At 50.1% G+C, this 22125-nt stretch overlaps 1 protein-coding gene across 1 annotated transcript in view; it reads right to left on the bottom strand.

Annotated features, from left to right (window-relative positions):
• MYO5B (myosin VB) overlaps positions 1 to 22125 on the bottom strand; it is a 353491-nt gene that overhangs the window by 106317 nt on the left and 225049 nt on the right. The window contains exons 10-14 of the mRNA XM_034642874.1: positions 21265 to 21530; positions 11063 to 11144; positions 10416 to 10556; positions 2348 to 2470; positions 1303 to 1386 (exon numbers count right to left, since the gene is read on the bottom strand). Of these exons, the coding sequence (XP_034498765.1) occupies positions 1303 to 1386; positions 2348 to 2470; positions 10416 to 10556; positions 11063 to 11144; positions 21265 to 21530 (696 nt within the window). The remainder of the gene's footprint in view (positions 1 to 1302; positions 1387 to 2347; positions 2471 to 10415; positions 10557 to 11062; positions 11145 to 21264; positions 21531 to 22125) is intronic.

Below are 22125 nucleotides of genomic sequence, written 5' to 3' on the forward strand. Positions count from 1 at the left end.
TGCCTCCCCTGTACCCACCTCCCTCCTCGAAGAATGGAAAAAGTCCTATTACCCACCATGGACGACAGTGCCACAGACTTGGCAAGCTGAGAGGTTAACCTTGTGCTGAATTTCAAAGTGATACTCACATTCACCCAGATTTCCCTCCATGACGACTCATTCCCCCATGTTGCAGATCTCCAGGGAGGACCCTGGGCAGGGGTCTGCCCTGAGCCGCCCACATGCTGGTACAGACTCAAAGCCTCCCTAAACCCCTTGCCTGGGGCCATGGGATTACGGGCTGCACTCGCCCTTCTGTCCTTGGGTCTACTTTGCCAGGTGTATTTTCTCCATTTTGGCATCTTGCCCTATTATGTTCATCTGAAGCTTATCATCAAGAGCTATTAATCTGCCATTTCTAGTGTTATTAGGCCCCTGCAGCCAGTTCAGGAGAAAGGGGTCTGAGAGAAAGCCTCCCAAATCCTGGAGAGTCCCCTTTCTGGGTTTTCTCGGAAGGGCTGCAGCCCGCAGCAGCACACGCATCGTGCATCGACCCTCGGGAACCGTGGTGCCCAGACACCCCCCGGCTGCCGGGCCCCCTCCCCACAGCTCCCCTCTTTTCAGCGACTGTGTGATTATCGGCCACTCGTGGCCCGCTGGGATGTAAGCACCTGCAGGGCAGAGTCGGTCTGATCCAGCTCCGTACGATGCTGTGTCGGGGGCAGTGCCTCACAACACAGGCGTTTACTGTTTGTTCAGGTGCATCAGTGACTGTTCCCTCTGCCTGTAGAGTGGACACAGTACTTGCTGTCTTTGTGACGCTCGTGAGAAGGAAATAAATCTATTCTGGAATGTTAACTATAAAGTGTCCCTCAATCCTACCCTTTCTTCCGTTGAACTTTTTGCCTATAGGGAGGTTCTGTAGGCGCAACACAGAAATGAAAAGCACGGATACCAGGATTTGAGGGGGTCTAAGTAATCCCACCACCTGCAGGTAAGAGAGGACGACAAATGACCGCCAGTAACGTTTTCCTTGCTACACTCGCTGCTGTCCCCCCCTCCTGATGGTCACCGCTCTCGAGCCCCCCAACCCTCACACAGTCCTTCTATTACTGGTATCTTTCCCAGTCGCACCTGCCCTCCACCGGGCCATCCTCAACTGTGTTCAGATGGAAATAACCTGCGAGTCCCTTCACGCTCACCCTGCCTGGCATCTCTGCTTCCCCCACGTTCTGGAGTGGGGCCACCACCACCCACACCCAATCCTGCCAGGTCCTGCTGTGGACGGTCCCGCTCTAGCTCCCCACCTCTGATATCCTTTACCTTGCTGGCCTTCAGGATGTTGATCTGCTCTTCATACACTGTGTCTCTGTTTTTCTCCAGAAAGCCATCTGAAAGGTACTCCACCTGGGGCCCCAGAGGGAAACAGAAACAGGAGTCAAATGCTTCAGCCTGACCGGGCACCTGCCACGGCTACTTGAGGACCCGAGTCTTCCATCTCATCCATCCAGTGTTTTCTGACGAGTGGTGAGTAGCTGGGAAATCCACAGATGTTCCCATTTAGGATGCAAACCCAAGATGTGATCAGGATTTATACAGAGGAAACTGAGTATTCATTTTGTGGAAAAACACTGTTTTAAAAAAGAAGTTCCTGTAAGATGACCTAAGGTCTCCTTTGGGTGCTAAAAAGGCCAACAAATTAGAAGCTGCATTTTATTTTTAATTTGAGAGATCGAAAGCATGCATGTGAGCGTGTGTGCAGAGGGAGAGAGAAAATCTCAGACTCCACACTGAGCACAGAGCCAGACATGGGGCTCAATCTCAAAGCCCTGAGATCATGACCTGAGCTGAAATCAAGAGTTGGACGCTTCACTGACCAAGCCACCCAGGCGCCCCTGGAGTCTGCATTTTAAGGAGATCCCAGGTGATTTATGTGCAGATTAAAATCTGGAAAGCATGGGCTAGGGCAAACAGAACAGAAATCCACGTAGGAAAATTCTGTGTACACCAGGTCCTGGGAAAGGAGCCACCCAAAGAAGAGCGCCATTCTGTCCTCATGCTTTCCTTCTCTCTCCAGGGTAGATTCACGACTGTTTCACGTGCTCCTGTCCTCCCAGGAGAGAAATGTTCAATAAATGTTTGTCGAGCACATGACTGGGGAGCTGTAGCCCCCCTCCCACCATCTGGGGCTCTGCCAATGTAGTGACAGTTTGATGTATCACAGAGGGGGTGTGGGGAGGGAAAGAGGAGAGACAAAGACCCCAAGAGACTTTCAGGCCACTTGAATTCAAGAGACACCACACCCTCTTATCCCTGAATCTCTGTAGGGTGGGGCTCCCAGAGCACCAAAGCCCATGGAGAGACTCACCTTGTCAGCAAAGTGGAGGACAATGAAGGCTGTGTTGGACATGCGGGGTTTCTGGAAGTGCTGGCTGCCAGAGTGCCGGTCATAGAGCTTCTGAGCCCAATTCTGGTCAGTTCCTTTGGGAACCTGCAGAAATACGTAAGAGGACAGAGTGTTCTGTGAAGAGGACAAAGCAAGCAGAGAGCCATGGCAGAGGGAGATGGAGTCCACCAGTAAGCCAACCTCACAGGAGCTGGACCCCAGCTGGGCAAGGAGAACAAGATTTGGCCATGAGTGCTTTGGATCCCGCACGGCCTGCTCTCAACACGCGGGGTGGGTTGCTCCGGTGGTGTCCATGGGCGTGCGCTGAGCCTCAAAGAATCTTCTGGTTGATAGCTGCTGATAGGGTTAGGGGAGCATCAGTTTGGAGCCCAAGGTCCCAGGAGCAGCATCAGAACAAATCTGAAGACGTCTCCCCTCCAAGTGGGCCAGTGACATCAGTGTCGTGACTGTGCCGTGCCCGCCGCTAGTGCCACGCTCCTGCTCACTCAGCCTAACGCCTGCAGTGGGAAGCCCACCCTCTATTGCTCATCGAAGCACCGTCCAGGCTCAGCTCAAGTCGGCCCTCTTCTCTGAAGCCCTTCCTGGCTACTCTTGATCTCACTTGGGAATTCCTCACAATTAAGCTCTTACACACACACTAATACAGTCCATCGTTGGGTTTTGTGTATTTCTTTGTCCCTACAAAGCCTAAGCTTGTTGGGCTCAAGGAGTATGCCTCACTGTTTTTTTACCTGCCCCTCAAAGAACTTGGAATTGGGTTCTGGGCACACACTGGGTGTTAAGGAACTAGCGAACGAGCTGCGCAGTACTTTCTCTGCTCTCCCCAAATTTAAATTCAGAAGTTTCACTACGTTAGGCATTCTGAAGGGCAGCCCCTTTCAGTATCTTCAGAGCTGGCTTCAAAAGTGAAACAGCACTTTGCTTTGTTGAAAATATAACACAGTCACTATAACCACCATTTGAATTGTCCAGGATGATGGTAACTCCTCTGCGGGGAGGTGCGTCCTCCACTGTCATCCTTGAAGACCACTGCACATACCCACTCCTCAGTTAACAGCTCACAACTGGGCCTGCCCTTCATTACTTTACATTGTACATTTGCATGAGGCAGGACTGAAGGTGACCCTTACACCTGCCATTTAAAAGGGGTTTTATTTAGTAAACTAACAAAATCTGTGCCATAAGAAAAATGCCTACACACTTAAGAACAAATTTCTCAGATAGTAAGTAAGCAAACCAGATTTTTCTCCATATTCAATTTAGTGTGACCATTATTGAATACCCAGTGCTAAGTGCTGTAGGTAATTCAAGAAAAGAAAACCTTTTCTTGACAGAGGCTATTAATTGTGTTGAGCAGACAAAATACATTGGATTCGGCACTTTCATATACACTGTTCTATATTAGTCTTCAAGCATTGTGTTTAGAAACACCAGGTACAGGGGAAGGTAGGGGTCAGCCGAGCAGGGCTATTGGAGGCGAGACCCACCAGGGGCAGGACTGGGGCAGACAGAACAGGAAGGGTAGGACGTGAAAACAAGACTCACTTCGGTCAACACATTTGCCAGCAACAAAATCCTCTTGTCTTGACAATGAAACTGGACTTCTGTTAGTAGACTCCATCATCCTACATCTTCCCTAATTCAGCCTGGCATGCATCAGTGACCAAAGCAGGAAAACAACAGTGGATACGTATTTCCTGACAAGGGCGTCATTCCTTAACCACCACCCTCAATGGAAAGTAAGGACCAGCAGGAATTAACAATTTAGATCCTCAGACAATACTAACAGCAAATGCCCGTGGCATTTATCACTGGTCAATTTTCTACACATTTTAGATGTATCAACTCATTTAATCCTCCCAAGAATCCTACCAGCTAGGCACTATATTTATACAATTTTACGGATGAAGAAATGGACACAGAGAGGTTAGGTAACTTGCCCAAGGTCACACAGCTGGGAAGCAGCAGAGCTGGGGTTCAAACTGGGCCAGGCTGACTCCCGGAGCATATGCTCCCTGCTACTGTGCTCTCCTGCCTGACAACAGAAATTTAAAAGCAGCCACAAAGTCGGAGTTAGATGGAAGGCACTTATCACCAAAAAGATTCTAAATAAGCACAGGAGAAAGAAAGCAAATCTTGTATTTTGATAAAATCTGGGTTGTGGTATTGGTAGCTCTGGAATGTGCTGAATCAAATACTTTAAAAAATACTACATGTGGCTTCATCCAAATGGCCTTCCTCTCTTCTCAAAATAACATGAAGAGAACCCTGGATCCTAGCTCTGTCCTCATCTTCGTGGGGACTGTCCCTCAGAGACCTAGTCCCTCTAACCTGCAGTGTTGGCCACTGGTCAGATCAAAAAACGCCGGTTTGAAAGTATAGGAGATGTCCGGAATAGGGCAATCTTTAAAGACAGCAATGCTGTGGGGGAGGGGGTGCTGACTGCTAATGGGTTCTGCTACTGTGGCACAACTCTGAACAGACTGGCACCCAGGCTGTATATGTTAAATGAGTGAATTTTATGGTATGTTAATTGCATCTCAATAAAGCTATTAAAATGCATTAATGCCCTGATTTTACTCTTTGTTATTGAAATTACAAAATAAAAAAAAAAAAAAGGACAAGGGAAGAGGGCCAGTCCTCAGGCTCCCCTGCATCATAAGCAGAGGGGCTCAGGTGCTCCCTGGCACCAGGGGCAGAGAGGGTGCCCTCTTGGACTCCTTCCCCACTCCTGGCTGCCACCCCCAATGCCCGTTCCAGGATCTTACTTTTCCATCTTCACAAAATGCCTCAATGTGTGCTTAGCAAAACACCAATTCCAGATCAACCCAACTACCCGTGGGGGGTCCTCCCTCACACCTGGGTGGCTGAGACCCCATGTCAACTCCTCTTTCCTTCATCAAGTCCTGCTGGTCATTTCCTATCATTCAGTATCACTGACCAAAAAAGCAAAAACAAGAAAACTCACCACATTTCACCGTGAGAGGGCACCTCTGGATGAGAACACTGTGCCCAGATGTAAGCAGGGAGCTGGCCTCAACTCCCCTCTCTCCCTGGTCTTTGACCCTCCCTATTGACAGGACAGCCATTCCCCTCCTTCCTGCACTCTCTCCCAGCTTCCAAGCTGCCCCCTCTTGCACAGGACGCATGTCCTCCTTCACAGGGAAGAGAGGTTGCCAACCAAGCAGGAAATCCTGCTTTACTTCCAGAAACCACCCCCCCACCCCTGCACCCAGCCTGCCCCTCCTACCTGCGACTTGTGGGAGGGAGCGCTTCTCCCCACCTGGGTCCTGTGCACTCACTGCCTGCCTCCTGCGGCTGCGTCCACCTGCCTTTCCTCTCACCAGCCCCCTACCACAGCCGTGACTACTATGGGGGGGGGGGACATCAAACCTGCCACTCCTGCTGCCTCACTTCATCTGCCCACAAAGCCGCAGAAGCCAGGCTGCCGCCCAGACAGCTCCCTGCCAAATTCTCTAACCCACAGGCTTGCTGCCAAAGGCAGGGCTCCCCTGAACCCCTCTGTGCCTTCCTGCCTGGACCGCATGAGGCCGCCTCCCTGCTCTCCTCTCTCCATCTCTACCTCGGCTTCCACACAGCGGCCAGCGACATCCATGAAGTTATTCACGTCTGACCACACCTGCCCCTGCCTCCCAGCCCTGCGAACCCAGAGCCTTCAGAGTCAAGTCCGAATGCCCTCTCTGGACAGGGCCTCCCGTTCTGATGGTTCCTGCTTTCCAGCTTCTCCTGCCACTTCACGGGGTCTGGGCAGGGCGGATTACTTCAAGTTCTCCAACGGGACGCTCCCTTTGCCCAGAAGGACACCCACTTCCGACTTCTCTGCTTCAACGGCACTTCAGGGGATGCTTCTCCCCACAACACTCTCTCCTCAGTCACCTCCTCCTGAGCGTTCCCACCTCTGTCACCTGGTGATGCAGCGCTTGCCTGACCCCTCGAGGTGCTGTGTGAAGGGCAGGGACTCAGTTGCAGGAACGAGGGGTTTGCTGAGCAGATGAAAGAGGAGAGGTGGGAAGGCCCCCTCACCCCCCTCCTTCTCTGGTTTCAACCTGTTCACAAACGTGCAGGACAAGGGGACCTCCGGGGCAACAAATCACGAACCCTCAGGGTTAATACCGAGTAAACCCTCTCAAGTGCGGGCTGGACCCAGGTGAGGAAGCAGAGGGCCTCAGGATGCTGTCCCTCCACTGCCTCAACAGGGCGGCACGGAAGGTCTGCCCTCCGCTACCTCTTCAGGCCGGGTCCCTAAAACAAAAGAATCCCACTCCCTCAGGGCAGAGCCTGCCTCCTGCCTCGGGACCTTCCTGTGGGTCCCCAACACCCACTCCCCACACGGAGAGCATTTGCTCCTTGAAAGCATTGCTTCCAGGGGTCAAGGTATCACTTTCAGAAAATTCCTGCTGATGCCAACATGTCACTCATGAGGAAACACACACTGACCTCTCCTATCCCATCAGCCCCAACTAGTTGTCTCCTCCTCCGAGAGGGACATGGCTGGGACACAGGGAGGGCAGGGAATGCCCGGTCTGAATACGGCGTATGTGGCGCAGCACCCTAGCCCCACGGCAGCCTCAGAGAACACCGGGGATGGGAGAGTTTTGTTTAAGAGCAGCCTGGAAATAAACACTTCCTATAAGCAAACACCCTGTGTCCTGCCTCCCTGGTTACCGACAGAGCAGCTGTGGTTTGTGGCATGGTCTGGGGCTGACTACAAATCCATGACTGCAAAAAGGATTTCCACCTGAAGGAGCCCCGGGTGCTTTAACTCGCTGCTCCGTGAGTACCCCGTGCAGCTGCAGGCCCCCCTCACGGGCTCCGGGGAGAGCCACCCTGTGTGCTGCTCCTTTAAATCCATGCCCCCCCCTCATATTTCTAATTTAACTCTCAGCTCACTGGCTCTTCCTGCCGCTGTGTGTCTTCTCCAGGAAAAGTGATTTTCCCAGTGGCTGCTTTTATAACACGAGTCTAATCCTTCATGTGGCTTTGTGTCCTGTCACATGGGGGTCACAGAGCCCAATTCTTCACAGTGCAATCCCATTCTTTCTCATTCTACAGCGCGTGTCTGAGCAGCATCGAAGGAAAGGAACATGGTCGGAGGCAGCTCCGCAGTCCCACGGGACAGTCCGGAGGGACGCACAGTGCCCAGCTGTGCCCAGCTCTGGGGGACTCCCTCCCCGCTCAGGCTCCAAGCCAGTGGCGCTGCCAAAGGATGCAGCAGGCCTCCCTACTGTGCAGCGTTGGGCTTATGCAGTATGACTTCCCTACAGGAACACACACTCTCTTAAGGTGTACAAGGCCAGGAGTCGTGACAAAAGTACCACCACCTGTTGGTTCCCCCGCGCCTTGCTCTGAGCAGCAGCACTGAATCAGCCTCCAAGCCCAGAGCACTTAATTCTGGGAGGAAAAGTTTTCCAGACCAGGGTTTTGTATTCTTCCTTAATTAGGTGATCGTCTTGCCTGCCCTGCCCCCTCCGTGGACTCAGCCGCTGCTGGGTTTCACCATGTCCAGCCAGCAGGAGCAACACCCTCTCCCCTCCTAACACCAGCCTGACGGCTAGGAGATCCAGGTTCTCCTCAGAACTGCCCCTCCAAGAAGCCTCAGGGATAAGGAAGCAAGGAGACCTGACAGAACGGCCCTCTTTCTGAAGCACCATCCCCTTCCCTTGATTCTGCTCAGCTGTCACTCTGCGGCCTTTGGGCTGCGGTCCAGGCCTCTGCCCGCCTGCTCTGGGCCCAGGGGGCACCGATCCCTACCCACAGCCCTCCTGGGCCCCACCCCCACTCACCTAGGCCCAGCCCCTCAGAGCACCATCCTGCCCCTTTTCATTCTTGCTGGCCAATAGGGAGAACCCTTCCTCCCCGAGACCTGCAGACAGTAGGGACACAATACATTCAGGGTGTCTGACAGCAGGGGCAGGAATCTAAGGCAGATCCAGTCTTCAGCTAAAATCACCTGATTTTATAAAACTGACCCAGACAGAAGGCTCCACAGAACACGAAGCAGAGATCATCCACACGGAGCTAGAGTTCCCATCAGCTTCTCCAAAGTAAAACACATTCCAACAGGAAGACCCTGGTACTTTGCACTCAGTAGGAAGACCGCGATGGGAGCACCCAAGGCTGCAAAGTGCAGGGATTTGGGAAAGTCACCTTCCCAATTGTTGAATATGGCTTGCAGCTTGGGCCTCCAGGTGACCACTCTGCTTTTTCTGCTAAGGATCTCCCACCACCCTGGGATCCACCGGCTCCACAGGCCCACACGACTCTGGTTTCCCCTTGCTGGCTTGCCTCCCCCACTCTGGACAGCAGTCTGAGGTCCCTGCACCTGTGCTCTTACCACTCTGACTTGACATTCCCGGGACCTGTTCTTTGGGTAATGGCACCTCTCAGATCCTCAAACCATAAGCCAAAGCAAACCCACCCCGAGCGGTCCTTGATTGTCTGCTAAAGGCAGGATAAATCACTGGAAATCAATTAGGCGGCTAGTTGATTCCCAGAATCCGTCATCCTGCAGCATTAGGCGTTTCTCTAACAGGTGTTGTACACAAGGAAGGAGAGACCACGCCCGGGGCTTTCTGTTACAGTTGGCGCTTCCAGAGCAGCTGAGGTAGAACAGTGCAAGATAAACCACCCACTTCTTGTGCCTCCTCAGAGCCTCACAGAGTCTTAGCCTTCACCACTGGAGAGGGGACTGAAGAGCTGGAGTCCTGGAGCCAGGGCCTGGGGAGCTAGGCTGGCTCAGCAGCCGAGAGGCCTGGGGTGGACACAAGGGCATGGTGTTGCCTTTGGGGTGGGACTGAGCATGCCTAGGCACACACCTGTCACATTGAGGAATTAGCCCTGCCTGGAGCTGACTCAGGACAAAGCCCACAGCTCTGAAGAAATGCTAAAAACCGTTAAGAATGAAGATACGCAAGCCGTGGATTTCAGCATATTTCACTCCATCTTCTACTGTTCTAGTAACCATTCCTTTTCATTGTCAAAGCCAAAGAAACTAGGAGTACCCTCCTGGAAGGGACACACCTCTTCCTCTAAACCATCAAGCCACACTCAATCCTTCGCAGGCAAGATATGGGAGACCAGAAAGTAAAAGCAACTGGGTTTTTCCCTTGCAATATCAAGAATCATGTGGTTTCTACACGTTTTCATGAGTGTTTCTACTGCTAGAGGAATGTGACCCTCTTATCAGCAACCACCAAACTGGGTGAAATTCTGAAGATCATCAGATCCAACCCCTACTAATTCATAGAGCAGGAACCAAAGGCCAAAGAAGTTAGGTGATCAATAAAACCCAGATCCTCAGGGCGCCTGGGTGGCTCAGTCGCTTAGGCACCTGCCTTTGGCTCAGGTTGTGGTCTCGGGGCCCTGGGATTGAGCCCTGCGTTGGGCTCCCCTGCTTAGTGGGGAGTCTGCTTTTCCCCCTCCCTCTGCCCCTAAGCCCCACTCATTCTCTCTTTCAAATATACGCATCCTAAAAAATAAAATAAAACCCAGATCGTTCTGCCCCACATTTCCAAGGCTGCCTGGTTCTCCCCATGCTGGCCATTCAGGACATTCCTGTCCTACAAAGTAGACTCCACAAAAAGCTAGGTGGAGGGAACCTATGGACCTCATCTGCCACCAAGCCATGCAGCTCTATCACTCATAAGACATCTAGTATGACAAACATGCCCTGGGCTTTTGACCTTCACTCTCTGGGGATGCCTGTCTAGATGTTGGGGTCTTTTTCTCAGCACCTAGGCTATCTGGGGCACCAAATCCACACCACCATTATATTGGGCCAATTCATACCATCCAGTCTCTGCCAAGAGAGGTACGCACTCACCAACACAGTTACCCTCCAGTGTCTAGCATGGACATGAAGGTTTCACTCGGCACACTAAATGTGGGCTAACTGCAAATGAAATTCCAGCTTTGAGACCGCAGCACACTCCCTCGCAGCACACAGTTGTCCCCAGCACCGCCCCCGACTGGAACTGAACTAATACAGTGAGTGCATCATCAGTTTTACCTTACACTCTTCATCCAACAGGTCCAAGATGCCCAGCTTCGCTTCTATGAGGTCAATACAAGGTTGGTTATCATAAAAATCAATCAAGGTCCAAGGGATCTGCTCCTTCATATATTCTTCTTGCTCTAGTTTGAATACATGCTAGGGTAAGAAGTGAAAGGTCAAGGTTAGTGAGCTGTGGGCACCACCTGACGTTTAACTCCCCTGAGCTTCAACCACGTGAGCTCAGATACACGCAGAGAAGGGTGTATACCCATCAGAAAAGGTCGGGGCACGAAGTCACAGTCATGACTGCAGAAAAGGAGAGCTCAGTTAGGTGATCCCCATTCCCATGAAGAGCCCTTCTCTAGAACATTCTAGTAATCAACCGGCTTGCAATTTGGCAAATACCCCAGAAGCCCAGAATCAGGAGGCATGGGAGTCAAAACCAAGGGGAAGATCATTTACCATCTCAACCCAGCTGCCCCATTCAGACTTCCTCCTGAGCAGCAGGGAATGCCTTCCTAAAGTTGGGGCGCCACACAAAGAGAAGGCTGGGGCAGAGCCAGAGCCCGCGGACCCTGGATGGAAGAGAACTGCCCCACGCTGTGGCTCCCAGGGCGAGAGGTATCCCCGCCCCGACACCCAGGTCCAGGAGCCAAGTGTACCGAGTTGAACTGCTGCTGAAGTTTCTCGTTCGCATAGTTGATACAGAACTGCTCAAAGCTGTTGACCTCAAATGTCTCAAACCTGCAGAACGGAAAGAGAGGACAAAGGGGCATTCGTCTTACCGAAGGAATCACTGGGACTTCCAAGAAGGCCACTCTCATCTCCAATCTCTGCCCTCCCCCACCCCCAGCTGTATGCTCAACTCCAGCACTGAAGTCCCTCACAAGCCTGGGAAGGGGGGGCATTCCACCCAGAGGGGTTTTTTTTTTTTCCCCAATTCACACAATGGCCCCTCATGTCCCCCCCCTCCACCCAACACAAATGAGCCACAATTTAACCAATTCTTATGATAGGTCATTTTGGTTCTTTTCCTGATGTTTAGCTGCTATCAATGATGGGGCAAATGTTGTATACACATCTTTGAATTCATGATTCAAAGGACACTATCATCCTAGCAGAATCCCCAGGTCAGAATACAGTTTCTTTTTTTCTTTTTTTTAAAGATTTTATTTTTATTTATTTGACAGAGACAGAGACAGCCAGCGAGAGAGGGAACACAAGCAGGGGGAGTTGGGAGAGGAAGAAGCAGGCTCATAGTGGAGGAGCCTGATGCGGGGCTCAATCCCATAACGCCGGGATCACGCCCTGAGCCGAAGGCAGACGCTTAACCGCTGTGCCACCCAGGCGCCCCTACAGTTTCTTGATAGAAGAAAATTAACTTCCAGAAAGATGGAACCAATCCATGTTACCACCCCACACCCACCCCAGCATCCCAATGCATGTAAGTGTCTGATTGTCCTAGTACTGGTTGAGGATGTTTTGTTTTCTAAATTCATTTTCATGAAGTTCAAGTTTACACACAGTTCAAGGACCATCAGATGTACAGCTTAGAAACTGGCAGAAGGGGGAAGAACTGATTTGGGGGAAGGTGTGCCAGACCCAAGGCAGGAAGTCAGTAAGGCAATTATTACTGCAGTAATGATCCCACAAGACCAATCAGGGCGCAACTTAAGCTGGTGGTGACCAAGTAATGAAAAGGATCAGAAGACACTAGGGAGAGAAAAATGAGAGGGCTTCAAGCAACCAATGGGGCATGGAGGCGAGATTCACCCACACAACCGAATGGCCGTGGTAAAGCTCGCCAAGCCAGAACAGCCGAGCAGAATCAGGGCGTTAGCTACAAACGAGTGGGGCCGTCTCGTACACTGGGCAGTGTCATCGGGCCGAGGCAGCGGGGGGGGGGGGGGGGGGGGGGGGGGGGGCAGAAGGAGCCTTTTTCTCACTCACACCACTGGAAGGATGAGCACCTACTGAGCGCTCGGCCCCACAAGTTTCAGGAGTTCTCTCACTTGTTCAGTGCCCACGATAACTCCATTCTACAAGTGGAAGAAACTAAGGCATGGGAGATGAAATTCTCTTCCAAATCAGTCAGTATGCAGAAGAGTCAGTATGTGATCCCAGAGAGTGATTTCTGAGGCCACAGTCTTAATTTAAGAAGAGTTTCATTAAGAAAAGGAGGAAAAGATCGGGGAAGGGCAGTGGACAAGGATACTTCCCAGGAGAGGAGTGGGAGTATCAACGAGGGACCGGGGGTCGGGGGCACACAGGCTTCAGCCTCCCCATAACCTTACAATTTTACCCCCTCATTCTTCAGTATACACAACTAAATTTTCTCAATCTTATGTAAAATTATTCCTGTCTTCCCCCAATAGATTGTGCTCCCTAATTACCACTCCCAAACAGAGATGTTGGAGCTGCGGGCTGGTGGCATTGGAGAGGCAGCACCCAATAGAGGAAAAATGCATCAGGCAGCCAACGGGGCCATGTCAGTGCCCAGAAAACAACAGGCTTCTCCCCTCTTCTCGTGCCCACCTCCCCTGCCAAGGTATAAGACATGAAGAAGTGGAAAGTCATTTTGAGATCAAAGGAGTCAACTGTTTGGACACAACCATATTAAAAAAACAGCCTTTGGTCACGCCCACATAGGAGAAATAATTGTAAGTTAATAAAAGAAGATCAAAGATGTGACGTCCAGGCAGGAAGGAGCTGCATCTGGGCCATGCAGGAGGGAGGCACTGTGCCTGCTGGTTGTCCTGCTGCACTGCGGCCCCTTCAGTCCAGGTGATGGCCCTAGACATGGAGTTCTGTCACTTAGAACCTCATTTCCTCCTCCACTGCACCCCAAGACAGGTTGCTGACCACCGGCAAAGCCCCAGAGGAAATTTAATAAAAACCTACAGGAAAGATAAAAGAGCCAGCCTAGCAATTGGCCAGATAACAGCAATCAGGTGTATGCGCAGGGCTTGGACTGAGCTCCCCAGATAAAGGATTTAAGTATCTCCCACTTGTCATTTTTTAAAGGTTTGTGTTGGTAGCACTCCACCAAGAACATTCTCATTAGCTTGAGATGGCCTAAAATTAGCTCATAATTTCCGTATTTCGAAGATAGGATCTGGTAACAATTCCTCTGCCATTTAGTGTAATTACTGTAATGCCTGCTGAAGGGCCAGAGATGAATGAGGGGTCTGGGTAGCTTGGAAAACGTCTAAGATAACTGACCTCAGAAAGCCACAGGCAGAGAGATAGGGCAATGTCTCTACAATAGGATTATATCTGTAGTAGTTCTTCCCATCAACAGAGATGATTTTTTTTAAATAAACACAATGGATCAATTTATAGTTCACAACATTAAACTGTCACAAAGAAATTTATATACTAGAGGGAATTGGATTTCTCCTGTACAATAAATGTTGAGAACATTTAGACCAGAATCCTTGGGCGGGAGGAAGGTCAAAATGCAGAATGACACTTGATGCTGAGACCTGAAGTCTGTACTCATGGTGGTACAACCATCACCCTACCCTCACCATCCTCCTAGCCTGAAACGTAGAAGAGGATGGAATTTCCTTCTGGGTCTGCTCCAGTATCAGGGTGTGTTAAGGGCCACAAATGTCTCTAAATGTAAGGTAGCATCTGTCAGAAAGTGAAGCAGCAATAAAAGGAGGTCAGCCAGGCCCTCTGAGTTAAGTATTAACCTCCACAATCCTCTAGCTCAGGAGAGGAAGCCATGCAATGCTTTGAAGGCTGGAAAACAGTTCTTGCCCTACAGCATGGCTCAAAGGAACCCAACTTCTCAGTTCAGTCTCTTCTACCAAAGATCAAATGACAAAATACAGGTTGTAGGATGGATATAGAGGGGGGGCTGCCAGGGAATGTGTATTAAAAGTTGGACAGATCCCGTCAAGGTCTCTTCCCCCCCCCCNCCCCCCCCCCCCCGAGGCCCATGAAACCTCACAAGGGCATCCTGTGGTCTGTTCACGAGGCCAACCCCCGATCTCTTTACTAAATCATCTTGGGATGCTGGCTATACCCTAGCATGGCAGGATTTGCACTCCGCTCCTGGGCTTCTCTGTGCCTAGATGCGCCCATACAGGATTTGACCTTCAGGGAGGGCACAGTACTAGGCACTGCTCACATCCCAAGGCCAAAATGATTATTCTACTGGAGAACCTAAGTCCATTTACTTTGCAGTGTGCTCCAATTCCCTGCTCCTCTTCGTGCCAGGAACCCTGGTGTAGGACAGAGAAACGCCCGCCATGTGGAAATCCTCTCCCAGCCCACCAGTCAACTGTCTCAAGAACTGCAAGGGTGGCAAAAGAATGATCAGGAAGACCAGAGGAACCCAGTATATGCAAACTCCCAAGGAACAGAGGTTTGACGTGTTACAGGACTTCAGTGGTGGGTGAGCTCATAGGGGTGATGGCACAGAGAGAACAGCGACTTCATCTGAGCCTTGAGAGTAGGTATGGGTGTCTGGCTCCAGGCACAAGCCCAAGAGCTATGTCAGAGAAATTCTGGAAGGTTGAGATGGACTTTAGAGCAATTGGAGTTACAAGGCTCTCCTGGGAGACTCTAAGACTCCAGGGCAAACCCCAATGGCTTCAGCGATCTGCTAGATCTGACAATACTAGGGCCAGCCATGCATGCTCACCCTGAAGATGACCTGTCCAGGGATCTTCTGGGCTGCCCACATCTGGTCCACTGTTTATAGGCTGGAAGGAAAATGCCACTGACCTTTCCCCCTCCATTCACCACGAAACCTTTTCATACTGGTCAGAGAGGAGCTAGGTGATCTTCTCTGAATAACTAAATCAGAACTGTAAAATTAAGTCCATTTTGAAGACTGAGACCAAGAAAACAAAATAGCCTTTAAAATGAAGGCAAACAGTGGGGCTAAGAACTTTACTCAAAATAGATCATTAAAGGTAACTTATGTATATAGTAGGAAGTATTTGCAGATCATATTTCTAATAAGGAGTTAATATCCAGAATATACAAAGAGCTCTTACAACTCAACAAAGAGCAAATAACTCAAAAAAATGGGCAAAGGACTTGAACATTTTTCCAAAGACAACATATGAATGGCCAAGATGCATGTGAAAAATGAGCATCACTAATTATTACAGAAATGTAAATTAAAACTGCAAGGAGAAATTACTTCATACCTATTAGGATAGCTACGACCAAAAAAACAAAACAAAAAACAACAAAAGAGCAAGTGTTGTCAAGGATGTGAAGAAACAAATGCTTGTGCACTATTGATAGGAATGCAAGGTGGTGCCGTCACTATGGAAAACAATCTCCAGGGTCCTCAAAAAATTAAAAATAGAATTGCCATACGATCCAACAATCCCACTGCTGGGTGTACGCTGAAAAGAATTAAAAGGAGATGTTTGCACACCCTTGTTCATTGTAGCATTGTTCACAATAGCCCAGAGGTAAAAGAAACCCAAACATCCATCAGCAGTTGGGTAAGAGTGGGTAAACAAAACGTGGTATATACACGCACTGGAGCATTATTCAGCTTTAAAAAAGGAAATTCTGTCACAGGCTGCAACATGGATGAGTCTTGAGGACATTGTATTACTTAGTACAAGCCAGTCACAAAAAGACAAATGTACAATTCCACTTACATAGACACCTAAGGAAGTCCTAAGTCACAGAAACGGCGTGGGATGGTGATTGCCAGGGGCTGGTGGGAGGGAGAAATGGGAGCTGTTCAATGGGTATAAAGTTTCAGTTTTCCAACACCAAGAGCTCTGGGATTCTGTTTTGCAACAATGTGGATATACTCACCACCACTGAACTGTACAGGTAAAAATGGTTAAGATGGGGGATGTGCCTGGGTGGCTCAGTTAAGCATTTACCTTCCACTCAGGTCATAATCTCAGGGTATTGGAATCGAGTCCTGCATCTAGCTCCCTGCTCAGTGAGGTGTCTGCTTCTCCTTCTCCCTCTGCCCCTCCCCCCTGCTCATTCCTGCATGTGTTTTCGCTCTCTCAAATAAATATCTTTTTTTTTTTTTAAAGGTTAAGGTGGTAATTTTTATATTAGGTGCTTTTCCAGCTACAGTTTAAAAAATTATTTTAAAAAATATTGTTAAAAAGCACTGAGTAGAGTTGGATGCTAGTTTAAAGTCAGGAAATACCACAAGAAACAGAAAATAATGTGAGCGCTGAGGATAGAAAATCCCAGCAAACCTCACTTCCTGCCTCCTGGGGCTGCCCCCCCCACCATGTTCCTCCGTATTAGGCATGAATCTCCACCCTGCCTTCCTCCACAAGCCTCCTAGGCCAATTGCCCTCATCAGGAACGGGCCGGCCCCAGCCAAACCCCCTGCCACTTTGGCCTGTTGAAGGCTCAAGTCAAAGACAAATGCCTTTTCCCCAAATTGAAGCTATTTTTCTTGAGGAGCAGAGAGGAATGAAGGATTACAATTACAATTCCTCAAGCCTGGAGAGGCAAGTGCTGGTTAATGTAACATGAACAGGAAAGCCTGGCCAAAAGTTGCCTGGCTCTGTCCTGTTAATTTCCATCCCCGGTGTGGTAAGAAACAGCCGCAGGCAGCGTCACAGGTGCTTACTGAAGGGAAAGAGCTGGTCTCAGGTTGGCGAAACAGCTCCGTGGGTGTTGCTTGCTTTGCACTTTCTGGAGCTGAGGCAGGGGAGCAAGTTGTAGGGAAACCATCCTTCTTGCCAGGACACCGAGTGTCAGGAAACGGTCAGGAGAACCTGGGGGCCTGGCCTCTGAGCAGCGGCTCTCCGCAGTTGTGCCATTTGTCTCGGGGCTCACAGCCTTTTCTACTGTCCGAACCACCAGTTAGAACACCATGCGAAGAAGTACCTATGGGTGATGCTGGTTCGTGCACTGTTTTCTTATCTACAAAGAAAGGAGTATTCACTCTGGCTGCTGATTCTGTAGTAACATTTTAAACATTTATAGAAAATTCTGGAGTGGCTCTCCCACCCCACAGAACTCTTCTCAGTTGTTTCTAGAAGGAGCTTGACTGGTGAGCCAATAACTCCCTGAATAGGGGCTACAGTTCATCGGGGGACAGTTATCCCACTAGTTACTAGTGTCTACTTATTGGGGAGGGGGTGGCAATCCCACTCTCATTTGCTAGCTTTGCACATTTGTAACCTGATTAAGAGGGAGATAATTCCTTATTCCTTTCTTCTTAATGAATGGGGTTTAATGTATTCAGAAGCACATCCCCACCATCCTTCCCATCCTTCCTAGCTTCCACATGCCACTCTTTTTGCTCACAGATGACAAGAAAGAAGATAGACAAAGACTTTAGGTCATCCCAAGGGCATCTTCCATGTGTACCACATCTCCCCGTCCTAGATGAGACACAATGAGACCATGGACAGATGGTCTCTCCCTCTTTCTCTCTCCAGTGTTCAGTGGTCAGGGACTTGGGTAGACAACTCAAAAAATAAAAAATAGTGCTGCAGTTTTCTGAGGTCATAGAGATGAATTGCTCCTTAGAATCCTTTCCCACAGTCACATTATGAATAAAGTATAAAGACAGGAATCAGTTTGGAATGGGGGGGTGGGTTGGAGAAGACAACAAGTAGAAAAGTGTTAGATGTGACACTTGTCCCAGATAAAGGAGGGATGGCCACATTATTAAAAAAAAAAAAATCCAGTGGCTTTCTGGAAGGTGTCTGAAGTCCAAGGGAAAGGAGACAGACACCAGGATTACAAAGGGGAGAGGACAGTAAATTGCTCAGCCCAACTCCACCCAACGTTATCATCTTCTTCCAGATAGAGAAACGATGTCACTAACCGGACGGAGCAGAAACAGTACCTCCAGGTTCACGTGAGTTGCCTGCCTGTGGTGAAGTGTTTGGTTTTAGCCTCCTAAGAGTTCATGACGTACCCTCTGGCCAGAAGAGAGAGCCTAGGCAGGTGCGAATTTATACAGTAATTTCTCAGCAGACTCGAACTGCTGAGGAGCATGCTTATGGACATTCAAGGAAAGTCTCTAAGTGCTTTCTTGGCAACAGATGGCCCAGAGAGAGCGCCAGCTCATTAACTCTGAGCCCACCCCATATCTAACTTGCCATCTTGAACTCTGCCTAGAGGGCGTGAACGTGGCACTACCCTGAGCATATGGAGGAATATGGCCCTGGATCTCTGCAGAAGAAGATCTGCAAACAGGACCACTTTGTGGCACAGTTCAAAAAAGGAAATGAGCGCCTGAGAAAGAACAAGGATTTTAAAGAGAAAATAAAACAACATAGCATGTCAGAAGGAAGCACAAAGGGTAGGAAACTTCTCAAGGACACCAGTCCGTGGCCCTACGGCAGGACCCTGCTCTCACTGGACAGCTGTCGGATGTTCCCAGAGGAAGCCACAGCCACTCCAAGAGGAGGGGGGATGCGCAGGTCAGGAGACCAAGTTCTTAGGATTCCCACCTCACCACGGGCCAATCTACTCAAACCACAGACAAGCCTTCCCTGAAATCAATTTCTCCCCTCTGGGCAGTCACAGGACTGGTGGGAGAACAGACTCAACAATGAAAAGTAAACAGCAAATAGAAGCACAAAATGCCAGTCTGCGCGAGCCCAGCGGGCATCTCCAGACCCAGCAGCATGACACGCCAGCAAGGAGCAAAGCCGTTCACGGAGGATGCCCGGGGCGCCGCTAAGACAGCAGGGAACCATAACAGAGGTGAGTGTAGGGAGCACTGAAGTCACGATGTTTTTACATGTTAGTCACAGTTACATGAGCCTACCTGTTCATCTTCAAAGATCAAAATCGCAGTAAATTAGATTCTTACACAAGTACAGTTAGGGAATTGGGTCAAAGGCTGCAGCGGAGTTTCTCTGGGTCTTACTTCAGATGCGAACACTAAAGGTCAGGTGTTTTGGGGACCCAATTTCCTGACAGTACTCATGACGGAATAACAGAACTGCCAACAGTGAGGAGGTAGGGTCACGGGGTACGGCCTGTTCTATGCTCTCCGCAGAGAATCAGGAGGGGCTGAGCACAAAGCAGGCACTCAGCGGCCAGAAGGAGAAATGGCCCGTACCCGGTGCTTGGATTAAACCCCGAAACACCCTGAAGACGCATCCTCCTGCTTCCCGTGCTGCTGTTTCACCAGCTTGGACGTTTCCCTTCCACGCTTTGCTTTTTCCTACCATCGCGACAGTGCTCCTGTTCCCAAAGGTGCTGCCCCCGCCTCCCATATTTTAGTCCCTCCCTTTAAAAGATCCAGTTCAAACCCCGCCTTCCACATAAAGCTTTCCCTGGCGGTGCCAACGAGCATGCCCTCTCCTGTCTCGACACTCATCCCACACTGAGTGTCCAAACCCTCAAATGGACTCCGCTAGAACTTCTTCTGTTGACTCTGTTGCGTTATGTAACTCAAGTATGTGCCTCNTTTGTCAGCAGGAGTCCTTTGTGACACCAGCAATCAAGTCTCCTTCTTCCACGTCCTCCACACCCTGCCACATGGTTTGATTTGAAACCTGGCAGTGAGCAAGAGCAGCGGGATGTAACTAGGACTGCCTACCTTTGCTGGGGGAGGTGGCCACTTCAGGAGGTTCTCTTTGCTCTAGTCTCAACGTAAGGCAAGTGCCAGCCTATCAGCCTGCTAAGCAGTTGTTCCCACTACAGCAGCCCTGTTCTCACAACTCTGCACTCACATGGGTCTGAATTTCTATTTTAAGACAGAAGCCATCACCTTCTGTGACATAAGACCCAGGAGGAGTCAATTTATTATTAGCTTAAAGAGGGCAAGACATTGATCCNAACATGGTTTGATTTGAAACCTGGCAGTGAGCAAGAGCAGCGGGATGTAACTAGGACTGCCTACCTTTGCTGGGGGAGGTGGCCACTTCAGGAGGTTCTCTTTGCTCTAGTCTCAACGTAAGGCAAGTGCCAGCCTATCAGCCTGCTAAGCAGTTGTTCCCACTACAGCAGCCCTGTTCTCACAACTCTGCACTCACATGGGTCTGAATTTCTATTTTAAGACAGAAGCCATCACCTTCTGTGACATAAGACCCAGGAGGAGTCAATCTATTATTAGCTTAAAGAGGGCAAGACATTGATCGTAAAATTGTGCAAAGGAGTTTGCAAAGGAGGACATGTAATTTCAAAGAACTCTACAAGGATCTGGGAAGAACCTCAGAGAGACTATGGCTCAATGCTTCACTTTAAGCTATGGGGAGACAGAAGACCAGAAAGGGGCTGTGATCTATGGAGCCTCACCCAGCGAGCTGGGGCCAGCCTTGAGTTACAACACCTGTCTCCTGAAGCCTAGTCAGGTAGATTTTCCGCTGAGCCACGTTGCCTCTCCCTGCAAAAGACGCTGTTATAAATAGCAGTCCTTGCCATTAGGCTAGAATTCTGAAAGGAAAAGAAGCCTCACACACAAGTCTTACGGCGCTGGGCAAAATCATGGTATTGCAATAACCATCTTGATGGGGAATATAGTGAATGAGGTCAGATGGTGGATTTCAGTATATCAGCTGAGACATTAAACCTTGAAATTATGTTCAGAGCAGCTTCTGGTCCAACGTTGGGCAAGACCCTTCCCTCTCTGGGCCCATTTCCCAGTTGTGAAGAAGGGTGTGTTTAGGGCTTATCCATGGAGGAGCTACTGGGGTTTTGATGGGGGCCATTCTTCTTTGGAACTTTCCTCCATATTGTCGGACACCAGCATCCCTGACCTTGGGCCACTAGGTGCCAGTAGAGACCCCAGTCACTGTGACAACCAAAAAATGCTCCCACTCCCTGGTTGAGAATCGGGGAGCTGGGGGAGCTCTCCAAGACCTCCTGCCAACCCTGAAATGCCAGCAGGAAGACACAACCATCAGGCGGAGTGAAAGGAGGCTGGGCGCAGGCCTACCCGTAGATGTCCAGGACGCCAATGAAGGAGTGTTGCTTGAGAGGTGTGTGCAGGGCCTTGTTGATGTGCTCCACAATCCAGCCGAACAGCTGGGCATAGATGTGCTTGGCTAGGGCATTGCGTGCATTGACCACCTGCTGCAGGGACATAGGCTTGACATAGGTCTCGGAGGTGGTGACCAGCTTGCGATGGCAGAGCCAATGCTCCATCTGACTGTGCTCCACCCCCAGCAGTCGGCAGAAGTTGTTTAGGTGTTCATCCTGGGGCTGGAAGAGACACAGGGGATGGTTTCAGGAGGGGAGAGGAGGCAAGCCCACCACGTGCCCTCTCCCCCAGGGGCAGAATGAGCCCAGCCAGCACCGCAGACCCACGTTATCCCCAGCCGCAGCACTGGCGGCTCGTGTACTCTCACACCAAGTGGAGGAACAAGCTGGGCGCCAAGAGTGTTCCTCCAACTGACCATTACACCAAATGACCAGGGCTTTGAAAACCAAAAGCTTTCTCAACTTTTCCTCTGCCCTCCTCCACTGCCAGCTGGCTGCCAAGTCAGAGGCTGGAGAGAATTCCTTGAGTGAAGGGAGCAGAATGAGAATAGATAACTTAGGGATGGATAAATCCATTAGGAATAAGGAGCCAGAAGGCAGCAGGAATCGTACAAAGCAGCAGATGCAGAATTACGGTAAATGTACAGTTTCCATCTGTGAAGTCCCACACACAGGGCTGAGCGCGGAAAGAAGTCCTCACGTTCCAGCATTACCCTTGACCCGCAGCACCCGGTCTAACAGCTGCATGTTCTGAAATGAGTGGAGCTGAACCAACTGGACATCTTCCCTGCACGGACACTGCACTGTGCCAAGCCGA

This window comes from Ailuropoda melanoleuca, chromosome 14 (assembly GCF_002007445.2).
Source record: "Ailuropoda melanoleuca isolate Jingjing chromosome 14, ASM200744v2, whole genome shotgun sequence".
In the NCBI taxonomy this organism is placed as follows: Eukaryota; Metazoa; Chordata; class Mammalia; order Carnivora; family Ursidae; genus Ailuropoda; species Ailuropoda melanoleuca.